At 39.6% G+C, this 18,951-nt stretch overlaps 1 protein-coding gene across 2 annotated transcripts in view; it reads left to right on the forward strand.

The window, feature by feature from the left end:
* Window positions 1-18,951, forward strand: part of LOC114667126 (cholesterol 24-hydroxylase-like) — a 103,470-nt gene that overhangs the window by 62,960 nt on the left and 21,559 nt on the right. For both annotated transcript variants that reach the window (XM_028822278.2, XM_028822277.2), the window contains exons 5-9: window positions 899-985; window positions 13,194-13,332; window positions 14,107-14,220; window positions 16,399-16,555; window positions 17,311-17,373. In XM_028822278.2, the coding sequence (XP_028678111.2) occupies window positions 899-985; window positions 13,194-13,332; window positions 14,107-14,220; window positions 16,399-16,555; window positions 17,311-17,373 (560 nt within the window). The remainder of the gene's footprint in view (window positions 1-898; window positions 986-13,193; window positions 13,333-14,106; window positions 14,221-16,398; window positions 16,556-17,310; window positions 17,374-18,951) is intronic.

An 18,951-nucleotide genomic window follows, 5' to 3' on the forward strand; every position in this document is an offset into this window, starting at 1 on the left:
GTCCTCCCCTGTCAGTGTCCTCTATCGATACATAGGGATCCTAAGGAGGAGGAGGCCAATACGCTTTCATCGCCGCTCTGGCCTCCCGTCTGGGTAATGTATTATTCCCTGTCTCACCTGGGATGTGTGTTCTCCTCCTTCACAGTGCAGTGTACATTCTACTTAATTAGTTGTACAGTCTTATGTAAAAACCGAACTGTGATTTCAGTCAAGCCTTTACCATTTCATTTGATCATGCTGACATTTTATATGAGTGGACATAAATGTTATTTGTTTTGGTTTGCTCCCTCTGGTATTATTTCCTTGAACAACTCGGCAAATGTTCTAAAGGGTTTTTTGAAGCTTATTCATGGAAGTGCACCTTATTAAAAAAAGAATTGATATATTCCGAATATACTGTATATGCTCACTAAAACAGGAAATTGTGCAGTTTAATAGGGTGATCTACCAAGTAAATAGAAATTGTTCGATCTAAGGTAGAAGAAATTCCACATGAATATCAGAAAAGTCATCTTCCTCTGGTGGGGAAAGTACAGTGGTGCTGTCTGCCCTTTGATGTGGCAAACAAACGCAATGAGACCCCTATGCTTGAACTGGGTATGTAATGAAGTGGAGCACAGATGGCTTATATAGGTTGGTCCTGAAAGCCATTTTTGCCATCCATATAAAGTACAGAGCCGTAATGGTGTGGTCCATGCAGACAGATGATGGCCTTTAATGTACGGCTGTAGAGAGGCTCGACATTCTTACACCAGACTGTATGTCTTATCTAGGCTGAGCTAGGCTGAAAAGCTCCCCTGTCTATTAGATAACACAAAACAGATTAATACATATATACTTTTCAAAGTCTTTCTTAATTCTTGCTGAGAATTTAACAATGCTTTCTTTCTTTACAAAGATTTTTTGGACTTGGACTTGTGACTGACATAAACCATGATCGCTGGTACCATCAGCGTAGAATTATGGATCCAGCTTTCAGCCGAACGTAAGTACTGATTTTTATGACCTTTGATGTTAGTGTTTCAGGTTGATAGAATTCAAAATGACAAAGTATTTGACCTTGGAGCATGTAAAGTGAAGTATATTACACCTGGTTTTCACATACTTTAGCTGCTTTAAATGAACTAATTAGGAAAACTTCAGAGCCTTCACCTGCAGTTAAAGGCATGCCTTATGTGAGAGAGACTTCTTAAAAATAGTACAGGCTACCTAAATTGTCCTGTAAGAATGGACGTCACATTCAAGGTACATTTTACGAGGGACGTTCAAAAAGTTTCCACACCTTTTTTTAACTCTATTTATTAAGAATTCCAAAAACAAATGACTTCACTTTTCTACATAGTCACCTTCATTTGCGATGCAATTTTCCCAGCGTCGTACCAGCTTTTTAATGCCCAATTACTACCTCTCCCATAAAAGTGCAGAAACTTTTTAAACGTCCCTCGTATTACTATGCACCTTTTGGAAAAGCAAGACACAAAGTGAAGAATGTTTTTAAAATGAACATACATATGCAGCGATTTATAATAAATGTTTAGAATGAATGAACATCTGATTCTGAGCTAGGAGGAGTAAACATGGCTTAACATTTCATTTTCATACAGAATTATTGTCTTAAATGTAAGCATTACATTTCTGTATCCCAAAAAACTATGCTTTATCTTATTTATGATATAATGGTCAGTGTAATGAAGGTTATGTATAGTGGAACTCTTGTAACAGGTGATTTGAGAATTTTGGATAATAATTATTTGTAGCTTTTCTCTGACTGTGGGAGTTTTCATTAGGTTTAGGAGTTTTCAGTCGGCTTAAGTGGTATTCAGTTTAGGCTCCTAGTATCACTTTGTGTAAATGCCAGGTTACATGCTAATATTAGGACCTCATTATATATATCAAGGTCAAAATGTATAAAGTTTAATAAATCTGTGTATTGATTAGTGTTCTTCTTCTTCTTTTGGCTGCTCCCGTTAGGGCTCGCCACAGCGGATCATCTTCTTCCATATCTTTCTGTCCTCTGCATCGTGTTCTGTTACACCCATCACTTGCATGTCCTCTCTGTATTGATTAGTGTTGATCAGTGAAATTTGCTGTGTTCGCTAGTAACCTTGTTTGCCAATTGTTTTCCCCTGAAAATTCGCCGTGCAGCCAGCTTAGGCAATCTTTTTTTTCCCTGAGCCCCATGATGATTTGTGAGGCCAGCATGATATCACAGAGCTGTAGTGGCCAATGTTGGGTGGGATAGGCCACTAAAGAGATAATCCTCCTCCCTTGCATCATAGATTCATAGTCAGCCAGCTACAGAACAGAGAATAGAAGTGAACACCCAGGGGTGGCCAGTGTGCTCTTCTTCTTCTTCTTCTTCTTCTTCTTCTTCTTCTTCTTCTTCTTCTTCTTCTTCTTCTTCTTCTTCTTCTTCTTCTTCTTCTTCTTCTTCTTCTTCTTCTTCTTCTTCTTCTTCTTCTTCTTCTTCTTCTTCTTCTTCTTCTTCTTCTTCTTCTTCTTCTTCTTCTTCTTCTTCTTCTTCTTCTTCTTCTTCTTCTTCTTCTTCTTCTTCTTCTTCTTCCATGCCCTTCATTACTCCTGTTAGCACACAGTGCAAGTCCTTCATCACCCAGATGCTGGAGCATAAGCGGCCCCTCTCGTACAAATCCAGCGTCAAAATGGGTACCTGGTAAAGTCATTGGCGCTGCAGCTCCTGCTGTTTCGGCTGGTGGATTCGGCAAGTCCTGGATCAGTGGAGATTTCCTGCCCCTTACTGCCTATTCCAGGGACTAGAGCAGTCCCTTGTATGCTGTTCTCAGTTTTCTCCCACTGGTTTTCTGTAGCTCTTATGTGGCAAGCCTCACACTGAATTCATGATTTCTGCTTCTGGAAATTTTCCTGCTCCTCTTGTTTTCTATAAATTTTAGTTCTGATATTAAATTCTATCATTATTATCTCTGATGTACTGTATCTTGTTTTTGCCAAGCTTCAGTGAATTCATGTTCCCTGCTCCTGTGCTACTGTCTGCAAGAAATTTTACTGTTCTGATATTTAATTCTGTTAATTGTTGCATATCTGGTCCAGAGGCAAAAGTCAAACTTTATTCATTGTCAGAGGACTTCAGGTCTGTTTGTGTCTTCCTGAAATTAAAAGAATTCAAAGGCTTCCTGTAGAGAGCTGATTCCCTGCAGAGGTGCTGGGCTACATGACACATGAGGCAAGCATCTCACACAGGTTAAGCCAAGTGCATCACACAGTCAAACACTTATAAAGGTTTTTATTACCTTGAGATATGAGACTTGAGTGTAACCACAACTGATCCAGCATTTCTCTGAACTCTGTCTGAGTGAAAGTGAGTTTTCTCTGTAACCAAGCCGGCTCAAGAAAACAACGATGCAGCCTGATTTGTGATATAACGTTATCTCAGTGAGGCACAGCAGCACAATGGTTAGCATGGCTACAACACAGCTCAGGTCACTGCTTGGCCATAGTAATTAGTCCAGCATAATTGGCAGACTCTTCCTTAGCCCTCAGGGACACTTAAATGACCACTGCACTATTATAATCCATTAGTCCAGTTTGTCCTACTGACTGACTTCAATGCATTTCTAAGATTTGGCCAAAATTCCCAAACCATTCTGTGTTATCACCAAACTCGAGGCGAGGCAAATTCAGCGGAGTTTTGCCTATCACTCATGTTGTTGTAACAGTGAACATACCTGCGCTGAACTCACTCCATCCCATTAAGAAAGAAAGAAGATCACTAGGAGGTATTACAGAGGTTTTGGACAAGGACATCAAGGATATGGCAGGATCAAAGCTGAAGACAGGAACCAGGAAAGCAAGCAAGTACCAACTGAAGCTAGAGACAGTGATGTTAAACAGAAGTTGTGGTCAAAGCAAGAGGTTTAATTATACTGTAATTTATATTAACTAATGTAATTTTTTTAAGCTGTATGCCTCCATTTTATATAGGCAGGCAAAGATGATACACTACAGCACGGGTGTCGAACTTCAGCCCTGGAGGGCCGCAGTGGCTGCAGGTTTTCATTCTATCTTTTTCCTTAATGACCAGTTTTTGCTGCTAATTAACTTCTTTTGCCTTCATTTTAATGAACTCAACTCAGGCCCCTTAGTGGTCTCTTTTTCCTTAATTAGCAGCCAAACAATAATGAGACAAAAGAAGCCGCCACATGAGCAGCTCACCTGTGCCCATCACACAATATCTGAAAATTAAGAAAAGTGAAGGTCTCGCTAAGGTTGATCTCTGAGGTCACCAAAACATTTTGATGGTGTTCTTAGAAAAAACAGAAAAATCAACAGTTTTGGAAATGTTTGCTGTGACAGAATGAGAGCTACAACAAGCCATAGAATTAAATAACAGGTTTAATTAACAGCAAGAATCAGCTTCTCATTAATAAACTCATTGGGGTGAAATTGGTTGGAGTTTGAAGCCCCAGTTTAGCTGGTCATCTGTCGGCTCGTTTCACATCTCATTTCTGTTTGGCTGCCATTTAACGAAGAAAGGAATCAATTCAGAAGACTGAATCCTTAAAAAGAGGGCTATTAAAATGAAGAGAAAAGACGTTAATTAACAGTGAAAACTGGTCACTGATTAGGAAAGGGGTTAGAATGAAAACCAGTAGCCACTGCGTCCCACCAGGGCTGGAGTTCGACATCCCTGCACTACAGCATGTGATCTCTGTATCACGTGGCCTGCAACAGGTATAGTGACTATAAATGATATGGCCCAGAGCATAAAATGTTTGTCTCAAAATTGAGATGACCATGCAAAAAATCCGACTCAGAATGGTGTCATCACAATAACAACAAAGTATTTCAAAAAGTGCAAAAAGTGTTCACGAGTGAGGGAAGAATGGAGCAGGAGATCGACTTGGCGGATTGGTGCCGCGTCCGTAGTGATTCTGGCTCTGCATTGGTCTGTCGTGGTGAAAAAGGAGGTGAGCCGTAAGGCAAAGCTCTCAGTTTACCGGTTGATCTACATTCCTACCCTCACCTATGGTCATGAGCTATGGGTAGTGACTGAAAGAATGAGATCGCGAATACAAGCGACTGAAATGAGTTTCCTCCGCAGGGTGTCTGGGCTTTCCCTTAAAGATAGGGTGAGAAGCTTGGTCATCCGGGAGGAGCTCAGAGTAGAGCCGCTGCTCCTCCGCATCGAGAGGAGTCAGATGAGGTGGCTTGGGCATCTGATTAGGATTCCTCCTGGGTGCCTTCCTGGTGAGGTGTTCTGGGCATGTCTAACCGGGAGGAGGCCCTGGGGAAGACCCAGGACACGCTGGAGGGACTATGTCTCTTGGCAGGCCTGGGAACGCCTCGGGATTCCCCCGTAAGAACTAGTAGAAGTGGCCGGGGAGAGGAAAGTCTGGGCATCTCTGCTCAAGCTGCTGCCCCCGCGACCCAATCTTGGATAAGCGGAAGAGGATGGATGGATGGATGGCAAAAAACAAATTTCATTCACACAAACATCACAAAAATGAGAACTAGAAGTTAATAAATAAAGTCACTCAAGACAGGTATGATTGTTAAATAGCTCATGTGGTTGATAATCTGTTACCATTTCAGATGGGGTAACTGTGGGGTTATACCACCTGAAGAGCCACCCACCGATCCATTCCAGGTTGAGTTGCCCACCCAGATTTCCCAGCTACTTTAGGTTTGGTGATTTTTTTTAATCGTATACCTTACTAAAAAACATAGATTTTGTTTGTGCCAGCTTCTAATGCAGTGGCATGTTGTGCTGAAATTCTTCAAATATGAAAGGCAGAAGTTTCAGCGTAAAGCAGTATTTCAGAAAAGGAAGACAAATGATTTTAGGTGAGGAAGACATTTTGTGGTCAGGTAGTAATACTTGTAATGGCCGACCCCTTTCCCAGCCGGCAGCTACACCTCTAAGACCTGTGGCCTGGATAAATTACCGAGGCTGAATCTTGCATATCAAGTCGTACCTCTAACAAATAAACTTTTCTCCACAATCGACGGTGTAAACATAAGCACAAAAGAAAAGCAGATATGTAAAAATAAGTGAATATATTAAAACTGAACACAAAAAAACACTATTGCACATACCTCATGTAAAATATATACAGTGGGGCAAAAAAGTATTTAGTCAGCCACCAATTGTGCAAGTTCTCCCACTTACAAAGATGAGAGAGGCCTGTAATTTTCATCATAGGTATACCTCAACTATGAGAGACAAAATGAGAAAAAAAAATCCAGAAAATCACATTGTCTGATTTTTTTGAAGAATTTATTTGCAAATTATAGGTGGAAAAATAAGTATTTGGTCAATAACAAAAGTTCATCTCAATACTTTGTTATATACCCTTTGTTGGCAATGACAGAGGTCAAATGTTTTCTGTAAGTCTTCACAAGGTTTTCACACACTGTTGCTGGTGTATTGGCCCATTCCTCCATGCAGATCTCCTCTAGACCAGTGATGTTTTGGGGCTGTGGCTGGGCAACACGGACTTTCAACTCCCTCCAAAGATTTTCTATGGGGTTGAGATCTGGAGACTGGCTAGGCCACTCCAGGACCTTGAAATGCTTCTTACGAAGCCACTCCTTCGTTACCCGGGCGGTGTGTTTGGGATCATTGTCATGCTGAAAGACCCAGCCACATTTCATCTTCAATGCCCTTGCTGATGGAAGGAGATTTTCACTCAAAATCTGACGATACATGGTCCCATTCATTCTTTCCTTTACACGGATCAGTCGTCCTGGTTCCTTTGCAGAAAAACAGCCCCAAAGCATGATGTTTCCACCCCCATGCTTTACAGTAGGTATGGTGTTCTTTGGATGCAACCCAGCATTCTTTCTCCTCCAAACACGCCGAGTAGAGTTTTTTTCATCTGACCATATGACATTCTCCCAGTCCTCTTCTGGATCATCCAAATGCTCTCTAGCAAACTTCAGACGGGCCTGCACATGTACTGGCTTAAGCAGGGGCACTGCAGGATTTGAGTCCCTGGTGGCGTAGTGTGTTACTGATGGCAGCCTTTGTTACTTTGGTCCCAGCTCTCTGCAGGTCATTCACTAGGTCCCGCCGTGTGGTTCTGGGATTTTTGCTTACCGTTCTTGCGATCATTTTGACCCCACAGGGTGAGATCTTGCGTGGAGCCCCAGATCGAGGGAGATTATCAGTGGTCTTGTATGTCTTCCATTTTCTAAAAGTTGCTCCCACAGTTGATTTCTGCACACCAAGCTGCTTACCTATTGCAGATTCAGTCTTCCCAGCCTGGTGCAGGTCTACAATTTTGTTTCTGGTGTCCTTTGACGGCTCTTTGGTCTTGGCCATAGTGGAGTTTGGAGTGTGACTGTTTGAGGTTGTGGACAAGTGTCTTTTATATTGATAACGAGTTCAAACAGTTGCCATTAATACAGGTAACGAGTGGAAGACAGAGGAGCCTCTTACAGAAGAAGTTACAGATCCGTGAGAGCCAGAAATCTTGCTTGTTTGTAGGTGACCAAATACTTATTTTCCACCTATAATTTGCAAATAAATTCTTCAAAAAATCAGACAATGTGATTTTCTGGATTTTTTTTTCTCATTTTGTCTCTCATAGTTGAGGTATACCTATGATGAAAATTACAGGCCTCTCTCATCTTTGTAAGTGGGAGAACTTGCACAATTGGTGGCTGACTAAATACTTTTTTGCCCCACTGTATATATATATATATATATATATATATATATATATATATATATATATATATATATATACACAACAAACCCTCCCTTGCCCCTGTAGCATAACAAACAACAACAAATAACAACAATGAATGAAACACAGAAAATGGCAATGATATTGAACTTGAGTCCGAGTGTACAACTGTCCTGAATGCGGATGACTGGTCAACTGATAAGAGATGCATTTGTATTTCCCGGATTAAATAGAGCAACCTCACCGTGAATCCTCGGCTTGTGGTGGATGATGTAATCCAACCCTGGGGTCTCTGGTGATAAGGGAATTGAAGTCAGTCCGGCGGAATGAAAACAAACTGGTTTCAATGGCGCGATGTGGTAAACAGCAGGTACGTTGATGCGTCGTGGTGAAATGTGATCCTCGTCTTTCTCCTCTCTCCTCCCTGTTCTCTCCCGATTGTATATATAGTACTGCCGGATGTAATTGATTGATCATTAACAGGTGTGTTCCAATTTGGGGTTACAGTCTCTTTCCATCATCCGTCCCTCTTGTATTTACGGGGACGACATTTACTTATGCACACAAACAGCAAATGGGATGATGGAAACAAAACGCACTCGCAACAAACATTGAACAACACTATTACTATGTAGCCCCACTACACACACGCTAATCATGGCGACAAGCTGCATGGTCTTCAGCACACACAAGTAAGAATTTCACTGTACTCTGTGCATGTGACAGTGCTGACAGTATAAACCTATACAGTGATCCCTCGCTATATCGCGCTTCACCTTTCGCGGATTCACTCCATCGCGGATTTTATATGTAAGCATATTTAAATATATATCGTGGATTTTTTGCTGGTTCGCGGATTTCTGCGGACAATGGATCTTTTAATTTCTGGTACATGCTTCCTCAGTTGGTTTGCCCAGTTGATTTCATACAAGGGACGCTATTGGCAGATGGCTGAGAAGCTAGATTGCTTACTCTTCTCTCTCTCTTGCGCTGACTTTCTCTGATCCTGACGTATGGGGATTGAGCAGGGGGGGCTGTTCGCACACCTAGATGATACGGACGCTCGTCTAAAAATGCTGAAAGATTATCTTCACGTTGCTATCTTTTGTGCAGCTGCTTCCTGAAACGACATGTTGCACGGTGCTTCGCATACTTAAAAGCTCGAAGGGCACGTATTGATTTTTGACTGAAAAACAAACTCTGTCTCTCTCTCTCTCTCTCTATCTCTCTCTCTCTCTCTCTCTCTCTCCCTGCTCCTGACGGAGGGGGTGTGAGCTGCCGCCTTCAACAGCTTTGTGCCGCGGTGCTTCGCATACCTAAAAGCCAAACAGCCCTATTGATTTGTTTGCTTTCCTGTGTCTTTCTGACATTCAGTGCTCCTGACGTGCACTCCTTTGAAGAGGAAGATATGTTTGCATTCTTTTAATTGTGAGACAGAACTGTCATCTCTGTCTTGTCATGGAGCACAGTTTAAACTTTTGAAAAAGAGACAAATGTTTGTTTGCAGTGTTTGAATAACGTTCCTGTCTCTCTACAACCTCCTGTGTTTCTGCGCAAATCTGTGACCCAAGCATGACAATATAAAAATAACCATATAAACATATGGTTTCTACTTCGCGGATTTTCTTATTTCGCGGGTGGCTCTGGAACGCAACCCCCGCGATGGAGGAGGGATTACTGTAATACTTTTGTTATTTCTTTTGTTATCCATTTTGAGTTTGTTGTTTATTTCAGTCTTCCACACAACATACATTTGGTTTTTCTATATTTAACTTGTATTTGAGCAGCTCCTTTTTTGCATTATGTTCAGGACATGAAATACCTGAAATTTCTCCACCTTAAATATTCTTATTCTGTAGGATGGTGTTAGCCTTTGTTTTTATGCCTCAGTCAAACCATGAGGTTGATAAACGGATATCTTTGCCTAACCCCACGCTCAACTAGGATTAGCCCCATTAATGTGTTAGTAATTCTTATCTTACTTATCGTCAGTCACCTCGTAAAATTACTTGGAAACACATTCCACATGTGCTGTCTATCAAAAACTTTTTTCAACATCAAAATTCACAATTGATAACTCCCAATGGTTTTCTGTGGTAACATGTATGGCATTTTTAAGCGAACATAAATTATCAGTTGCCTCCTTTCCAGGAATTGCACGATTTTGACTTCCATCTCTTACATTTTATTTACTCCTACCAGCTAATGCTTCAGCGGAGCGGAGTTAATGACCACCGTTTTTAAATTTATCTTTGTTTCTTTTTAGGAATCAGTATTCATCCACCCATCCATTGTCCAAACCCATTTAATCCACCTCCTCATTCTTGAAGAGCCAGAGCCAATCCTGGCAGGACGTAACTCGAGGCAGGAAAGAAAGAGGCCGTCACAGGGCATACACACTCACACATGCGTGTGACCACCCACGCTCAATAAATTGTTTCTCTTTTTTAGTGTTTCCCAATAGTGTGTAGTGTCCATTTTGATGCTCCTTGCTTGTCCTTCTTTCTCCTTCTTTCCTCTTTCTTTTGTTTTCTTGAAGAAAAAGCTAATCCTGCAATTTTCATTTCCTAGAGAAATACACATCTCTTCTATGCCAGCTATGCTTAGGTTTCCAGTACTAATTTTAAAAACAGAATGTTACACTTAATGTGTGTTTAAATTAAGGCTGTCAAAGTTAACGAATGCAAATAATTTCAAAAGTATTTCTTTTTATTTTAATCTAATTTAGTGCATATGTTCTTCCGTAGTGCTTACCACATACTGTAGACTTGTCCGTTACAGCCGTCTTAGAAGGAACAAAGTGTTTGATTTTAGCTTTCAATTTAAAACTCTCCAAGATAGATAAAAGAACATTGTCAATATTTGTAAACTTAGTGCTTGGAAAATTAATTATCATAGAATTGATATCTCCTAAAATTAAAACATTCCACTGTAAAAAAGTAATGTTTAGTCACCAAAATCCACACCAGACTACAATCCAAGAATGAACAACTGGGTCCATGTCTATGAATCAAAAAAAATCTAAAATATTAACTGTTGGTATTGAAAAATGGACTGCAACAGCCTGCTGGCCTCTAACTATAGTTGAAGGAAAGGATAACATTACAACAGTGGTGATGAGAACAGGCCTTTCAGCCCAACAAACTTGTCCATCCTATTCATCTCGACTGTCTAAAATAACATCAAGTCAGGATTTGCAGGCTCCACCACTCTATCTGGTGCCTATGGTTCTTTGTGTTTGAAGTCATCCTGTGTGCCACTTGTTATCTTTCTTCTTTTTTGACCATTCCAAAAGTTCTGAAATGCTGTATGCATGTGTTGTGTCAGTTTGCTTCCAAATGTTCCTCACTTTTAAGATGCACTACTTTTCTTTTTGTCTCTTTAAAAATATATTTACTCTCCCGATTTTCTTTAAACCCAAATTTTCACTGTCCCAGAGCCTCCTTCTCTCCTTTCTGGATCTATAAGCGAGTCAGGTGAATCATTTTAGGAATACAGTGGAACCTCGGGTCACAACCGTAATTCGTTCCAAAACTCTGGTCACAACCCGATTTGGTCGTGACCCGAACTAATTTCCCCCATAGGATTGTATGTAAATACAATTAATCCATTCTGGACTGTACGAGCTGTATGTAAATATATATTTTTTTAAAGATTTTTAAGCACAAAAATAGTTAATTATATCGTAGAATGCACAGTGTAATAGTAAACAAAATGTTTACTTACTTCTTCTGTAATGTTTACTTCTTCTGCTTAGACTCTCTCACTCGCTCCCTCTCTCTCTCGCTCGCTCTCTCTCCCTCTCTCGCTCACGCTGTCTCTCTCACTCACGCTCTCTCTCTCTCTCTCTCTCTCGCTCGCTCTCTCTCTCTCTCTCTTGCTCGCTGCACAGAGAATGCACAGGGAGAGACTGAACACGTGCGGAAATCATCAGCGCGTACGAACCGGAAGGGAAACTGGCTTGTTCATCACCCAAGTGTGTGGTTGTGAACAGATGCAAAAGTTTGGCAGACTTTTTGGTCGTAACCTGATTTGTATGTTGTCTGAGACGTTCGTGACCCGAGGTTGCACTGTACTTTTTTTGGGGGGTGGGGGTCTTCTTGAATGAATTGAAAATACATTTTCATATATTTATAATATATAATTTTAAAATTATACGTTAAACATGCTTCTAATTCACATCATATATTACTAACCTCTTTGAAAGCATTAAACATGACAATGAAGTAGAAATGTATAATTAAAATAAGACACCCAGTTCAAGATTGATAGGTAAACAAGAATTGTGCAACTTGTTCTCGGGTAGTGATTCAGTGATTCACTTCAGGAATTTAATGTTCAAGAATCACGTGACTCATTCTGTGGTAATATTCAGTTTACAAATCAAATGAACGAGAATCGTGCAACATGTTTGCAAATCAAATAAATGAGAATTATGTTACTCTTTCATGGGTAATGATTCAGTTTAAACTCAAAACAATTGGTGCATTCAATGAGCTGTAAAAAGTGTATTCTAAAGCAAAGTTGGAGGCAAAATAACTGTTAGAACTAAATTAATATTTTTATATAAGTTTCAGTTTTGTGTGACCAATTTGTTAAATTTACAAAGAGACATTAACATATTAAATATTATGTTTATACATTCTGTGTAAAGCAATTCCTATAATAAATTGTGCAAAACAATTAAAACATTCTAATGTAAATGTGTTGTTACTGTATTGTACTTTTGTGATAGACAAGAGAATGGTCAATGATAGGACATTATCAGCAAATGAAGACTCTAACTAGAAAGAAACATAATTAAACTGAACGAAAATCACAAACTAGACAGACTGTACTTGCACATGCACTTTAAATATCTAAACAAAAGAGGCTGATGGCATGCATTTTAGCACTCCTGTTCTACTGAATCCATTTGTTTGTCCTTGTAAATCCATTCGTATGACTCATTAAAATTAGTCACTCAAAAAGAACAAATCATTCGTGAATCACCCATCACTATCTGACAATTCTTACATGTTACCTTCATGTAGGACAATTTTGTCATGTATTGATGATTTATATGAAAGCCACAAGTCATCAAAATTTGAGCAGCTAAGAAGTTGAAAGGCAGTGACATTGCAGAGCAACCAAAATCAGATCGGGTAACATTCGAGCGATCGAGACTAATTGAATGAAATTTGCTATTGATTGCTATTTAAAAGATGTAATCATTTGACATCTCTATCTTAAATTCACCGACTGACAAGTTCTACACCGGCGATTCCAAAATGGCATCATGTGTGTGTGCATGTACCAAGTGACAGATTAGTGCCTTATCTAGTCCTTGATCCTCTCTTGCCCAGAGTGCCTTTGGGGTAATGTCCTGCCCTCCACTGCCCCAAATCGGATTGAATGGGTTTGAAAATGTTAACTTAAGTTACATTTTGTCTGTCTTTTAGTAACTGTATTGTCTGTGTTTAAGAACTTGTCTTGTCTCTTTTAGGTAGTATTTTAGTGTTTACACTTTTGTCTATCTCTGAACAGGTACCTGAAGGACCTAATGTATATTTTTAATGAAAAATCGGAAAGAATGATGGAAAAACTGGAGGAAGTAGCAGATGGACAAACTCCTGTTCACATGGCACATTTGATCAATTGTGTTACTCTTGACGTAATTTGTACTGTAAGCAGGCTCAGTTTTAAAATTTAATTTCTTTCTAGTACTTTAATGTGGGATTCCAATGGGAAAAACTCTTAGTAATCGTCGTTTTTCCATTCTTGGTGTGGACCATAGCATGCCAAACTTTTCTGTTAACCCAGAAATTTAATGTAGCCAACCCCGTATAATGTGTACAGATGGAAATGAAAAGAAAACGCATTTACAATGCAAAAAGCAAATTGTCCCGACTTCTGTCTTAGATAGGACTGCCCAAGATGGTGGCTCCTCCAGCTTTTGGGCTTTCTGAGAGAAAGTGGCGGGTCCAATTGGATGGACACCGTTAATGATGGAATGGTGTGAGTCTTCCTTTCTGCAGAGGGAGGAGAAGAGAGATTGTTATCACAAAGTGCCTTCTCCTGTCTCAGCAGAGAATTACCATCACCTAAACCCTTTAAATAGTTTCCATGCACATGTGCGTGACACTGGGAACAGCCAAATGTCAGACTTTGTGGTCAAAGAGAGAATGAAGTGACTATAATTCCTGATTACAGTATGGAATGAGAAAGTGTACCATCCATATTGTGATATGCCATATTGTGATATAGTAAGGTGAGTCTTACTATATAAAAAGTATTGATAGCAGCACACTCATGACTCTCTCATTCTTTTCTGTTGAAATCATGATATACCAGTATAATTATATGGGATTCTTAAGTTGACTGATGAATAGTGGTATTAGCTACACAGTTGGATGATGAATAATGAAACTCAAACAGTACATTTCAACTTTGTCTGCAGGTAGCATTTGGCATGAATTTGAATTTAATGGATGATGCGAAGATTCCTTTCACGAAGGTCATTGATACCTGTCTCAAAGGAATGGCACAGTACGTTCGTAATCCTTATATGCAGGTACGGCAATGAGGTAGAGAATATAAAAGCCATCTGTTTGTTGTTAACATATTTTCTGATAGTTAATGAAACTAATAAGCAGTGTTCAAAGGTAAATGATAAAGCCGTGATAGACAAGCTTTGGGAATCTATGGACCTGCCGACCCTGAACTAGTTAAACAGGCAAAGAAATGGGTGGCTGGTTGGATGGGTAGGTCATGTTCAATGGAATCCTGAATCAGAGTACGCCATGTATGATCATTACTGCAACACAGCAACACAGGAGCGCCACATGGGACTGTACTCTCTCCGGTCCTGTTCAGCCTATATAGATCGGACTTCCAATACAACTCGGAGTCCTGCCATGTGCAAAAGTTCGCTGATGACACTGCTATCGTGGGCTGCATCAGGAATGGGCTGGAGGAGGAGTATAGGGACCTAATCAATGACTTTGTTAAATGGTGCGACTCAAACCACCTACACCTGAACACCAGCAAAACCAAAGAGCTGGTGGTGGATTTTAGGAGGCCCAGACCCCTCATAGACCCAGTGATCATCAAAGGTGACTGTGTGCAGATGGTACAGACCTATAAATACCTGGGAGTGCAGCTGGATGATAAATTAGACTGGACTGCCAATACTGATGCACTGTGCAAGAAAGGACAGAGCCGGTTATACTACCTTAGAAGGCTGGCGTCCTTCAACATCTGCAATAAGATGCTGCAGATGTTCTATCAGACAGTTGTGGCGAGCGCCCTCTTCTATGCAGTGGTGTGCTGGGGAGGCAGCATTAAGAGGAAAGACGCCTCACGTGTGGACAAACTGGTGAGGAAGGCAAGCTCTATTGTTGGCATGGAGCTGGACAGTTTAACATCTATCTACTGCTGTAGCAAGGAATGATCATAATTTCAAACGTGTGACTTAGTGTGTTTACCAATGCTGAATATTTGTCATTTTTAGGTTCATTTAATAATAATAATTTTAATAATTTTTTGCATTTATATAGCGCTTTTCTCACTACTCAAAGCGCTCAGCAATTGCAGGTTAAGGGCCTTGCTTAAGGGCCCAACAGAGCAGAGTCCCTATTGGGATTGACGGGATTCGAACCGGCAACCTTTCCGATTGCCAGTGCAGATCTCTACCCACAGAGCCACCACTCCGCCCCATTTGCATAAAATGCTAAAACATCTGTTGTCATTGTCATGTTTCCTTGTCTGTTTGCCTTTCATTGAAACTTAGTACATTTATTCTTCAAAGAAATTTCTCAGGAAAGTTAAGAAACCATTGGCAAATTTTCAAACTTATTTTATCTTAAAAAAGAGAACCATTCTATGTGACCTCAATTACTTATTAATCTCAGGTTTATTTCAGGTTTTATATTTTCGACCTTTTGCATGACTGTAAGCAGCTCTGTTAGCAAAATGGGTATTAAATGCAAGTTATTGAAATACCAGCAGAGCTGAACACACAACCAGGACCTCGTCATCACCTCAGGTCTATACATATGTGGAAGCAGACTTCAATATAGACTAAAAATAAAAAAAAAATATTACCTGTAAACCCTCCACAACCAGCAACTAACAATATTACAACAATCAATACAATTTTAACATCATCTGGGTTTGTAACCAGTCTCTATGAATGTTGTTTCTGCCACCACAGGGTTATTTGAGCTGCGTTTTTAAATCTGTGATATTGTTAGGTTAACCCGTTATGGGCGAGTGTGCCCTGTGATGGACTGACACCCCATCCAGAGTTGGTCTTTGCCTTCCACCCAAGAAGAGTTTTATGTTCCAAAGCCACTTCATTTTAAACAATGAATTGAACATTACTTATAAGCACTGGGAAGACACGACTTGGTTCTGTTAAAGGTGACGCAGTCTGGGCATTGTCCGTGTTCAGATTGCTTGTTTTCTCTTGACTGTGTGGATTTTACTCCATGTGCAGCAGATTTCCTCCGACATCCCAAAAGTTGTGCCTGTTTAGTTAGTTGTTGACTATACATTGGCCTATACAGTATGTGTGTACATGTACAGTATTTGCCCTGCACTTCCTGGCTTGCACCCAGTGGTATGTATTGTTTCATCACGCTCTGAAATTGAACTGCTTTTGAAAAGTAAAAAAAAAAAAAAAAAAAGTAAAACTAATCATAGTTCAATGTATAGATAGATAATATATAATTTCTCTATTTCTTACCAGTATTTCCCCTGGCACTGGAATTATGTGAAAGGAGTAGAAAATGCAGCTGTCTTGTTACGCAAAATTGGAAAGGAGTGTATTGATAAAAGAAAAGCGGCTATCCTTCGTGGAGAAGAGGTTCCACAAGATATTCTAACCAAAATTCTGAAGACTGCTGGTAAATCAGAAATCAAAAAAGTTTATATGTATTTATTAAATAATAGACAATACATTTGACATAAAAGATTACATCTGGGAATGCCTGTTAATGCAACCGCAGTACAGCAGCAAGCCTGACCGACGATGCCTAACCTCACAGACAATGCGATTAGCTATTTGTCAGCAGTATTTAATTATATCTAATCTACAGAATAATACAGCATGAGTGGGTGTCAAGGTACTCCAGTTGTACTTACACAGATCAAACATGAGCAGTGTAGGTTAAACTATAACTTGAAATTGGCCCAGTGTAGTTGTGAGCAAGAGCATTCACCTCATTAACTAGTGCCCTGTCCTGGAATGGTTCCCACAGAAAACCCACCGCTCCTGTTCCCAAAGGCCCTTTTAAAAAATTCTTACATTATGAATGTTGGGCAGACCATTATTAATTTCAGCCTAGCAGATACACAGTAAGGCCACTGAAAACAAAGCTGATAACAATGGTCCTCTGCTTGGATCTGAGTAAAATGTCTATGTATTTGCATGTAGTTTTAGTTTTCCTTCTTTATGTAATTTCTTGGGAAATGAATATCGTGTGCTAAGGGACCAGCTTTGTATCCGCCTGTTAAATGCTTTCTTGCAGGTGTCATTTCCATTTTTTACATGAATAGCTACTGATTCTGTTTTTTTCTCATCCAAAAATTATGAGTTGGTGAATACATGCATTTTGAATGTTCTGAAAATGTTATAAAGTGTGGCTGTTTTAATTTGCAGAGCAAGAAGAACAAGTTGATGACGAAATAATGATTGACAATTTTGTTACCTTTTTCGTTGCTGGTGAGTTTACATTTTTGCATTAAACTGATCTTTGCGGTTTATTTAAAATTCTGTTTCCTTAGCAAGTAATTAATATCTGTTTATCTAACTACTGTATATTAGTAGCAGTAGATAATTGGAGTACTTATTAGGTATATTTGCATGAAATATAAATGCACATATTGTCCCTGTCATGTCTGATTGTCTGTCTATACGAAACAACTTGGCTCCGTATGAACCATTTTCACTGAACTTAGTAACACTTATTTTTCAAAGCAATGTCTCTGGAAAATTCCATTTCGGGGTCTAGCACTGATGACTTTTGGTACACACAGTTATTCAGCCACTTGTTCAGCTGTGCTCATCCCGACTGTAAAATGTCACAAGGTGCTTCACAAGTACATGACTACTAGTACAATATGGGTCTACAAGTATTCAGAATGAACTTTTGTAAGGCCTAAAATTCCAACAGAAGTACACACTAATATGTATAATGTACACTTTATTATTCTTTTACTTAATGACAAATATATTCTGAGATTTTTCAAATAAGAAAGACATAAATTTGGAGTTAAGACAGTTATACTCACTAAGTATGGCACTGTAGAGTGGCGACAAGTTGCATGTTGATTAGCACATGCAAATAAGAATTTCACTGTACTCTGCACATATGACAGTAGGGTGGTCCAAAAAAAATAAGTTCTCTTTAGGGCTAGTATTATTCTTTATCATATTTACAATATAACAAACAAACAAAATATCCCATACCACTGCCATTCTTGTTCACAGTCTTGTAACTTCTCGTGTCGACTATTGCAATTCACTCCTCTTTGGTCTTTGTAATAAATGTCTCCATAAGCTTCAGCTAGTCCAGAATTCTGCTGCTCCCCTCATTACTCGAACCCCATCTATTCACCATATTACTCCAGTCTTGCAGCAGCGTCATTGGCTCCCGATTAAGTTTCGAATTGATTTTAAAATTCTGCTGTTAACAGTTAAGGCCATTCATAACCTCACCCCTCCATATCTCTCCAACATTCTTCAAATTACCATTGCCTCACGTAACCTGAGATCCTCTTCCTCCATCCACCTGACCGTCCCTCTTGCCCGTCTGACCACCATGGGGAGCGGAGCATTCAGCCGTTCTGGAACTCACTATCTACTGAGCTTAGAAATGTCGAATTATTTTCAACCTTCAAATGTAAACTTAAAACCCATTTGTTTAAAATGGCTTTTTCTCTGTGATTACAGTGGCTTTGTTTCGTGTTAATTTTTATATTTTCTGATGTTTTATGTTGTGTATAATGTGTTTTTTTTATTTATTGTTTGTTCGGCGTCCTTGAGTTCTTAGAAAGGCACCTTGTATAAATAAAATGTATTATTATTATTAAAATCTGAATGGATTTTAAGTTGCACGTATAGAGGTCAGTCCATTTTGCAGTTGTTATTTCATCTGAACTGAACAGCAGACAACTGTTCCACACTTCAAGGGCTGCATCGTCTTTGATGAAGATGGAAAATTCTTGTGATGGTTTGCGACCAGTCGAAGAATAAACTGCTCCTACTCATCGTCCTTAGTCAGTATGTCACTGTACTTTT

The sequence above is a fragment of the Erpetoichthys calabaricus genome, chromosome 16, assembly GCF_900747795.2.
Source record: "Erpetoichthys calabaricus chromosome 16, fErpCal1.3, whole genome shotgun sequence".
In the NCBI taxonomy this organism is placed as follows: domain Eukaryota; kingdom Metazoa; phylum Chordata; class Cladistia; order Polypteriformes; family Polypteridae; genus Erpetoichthys; species Erpetoichthys calabaricus.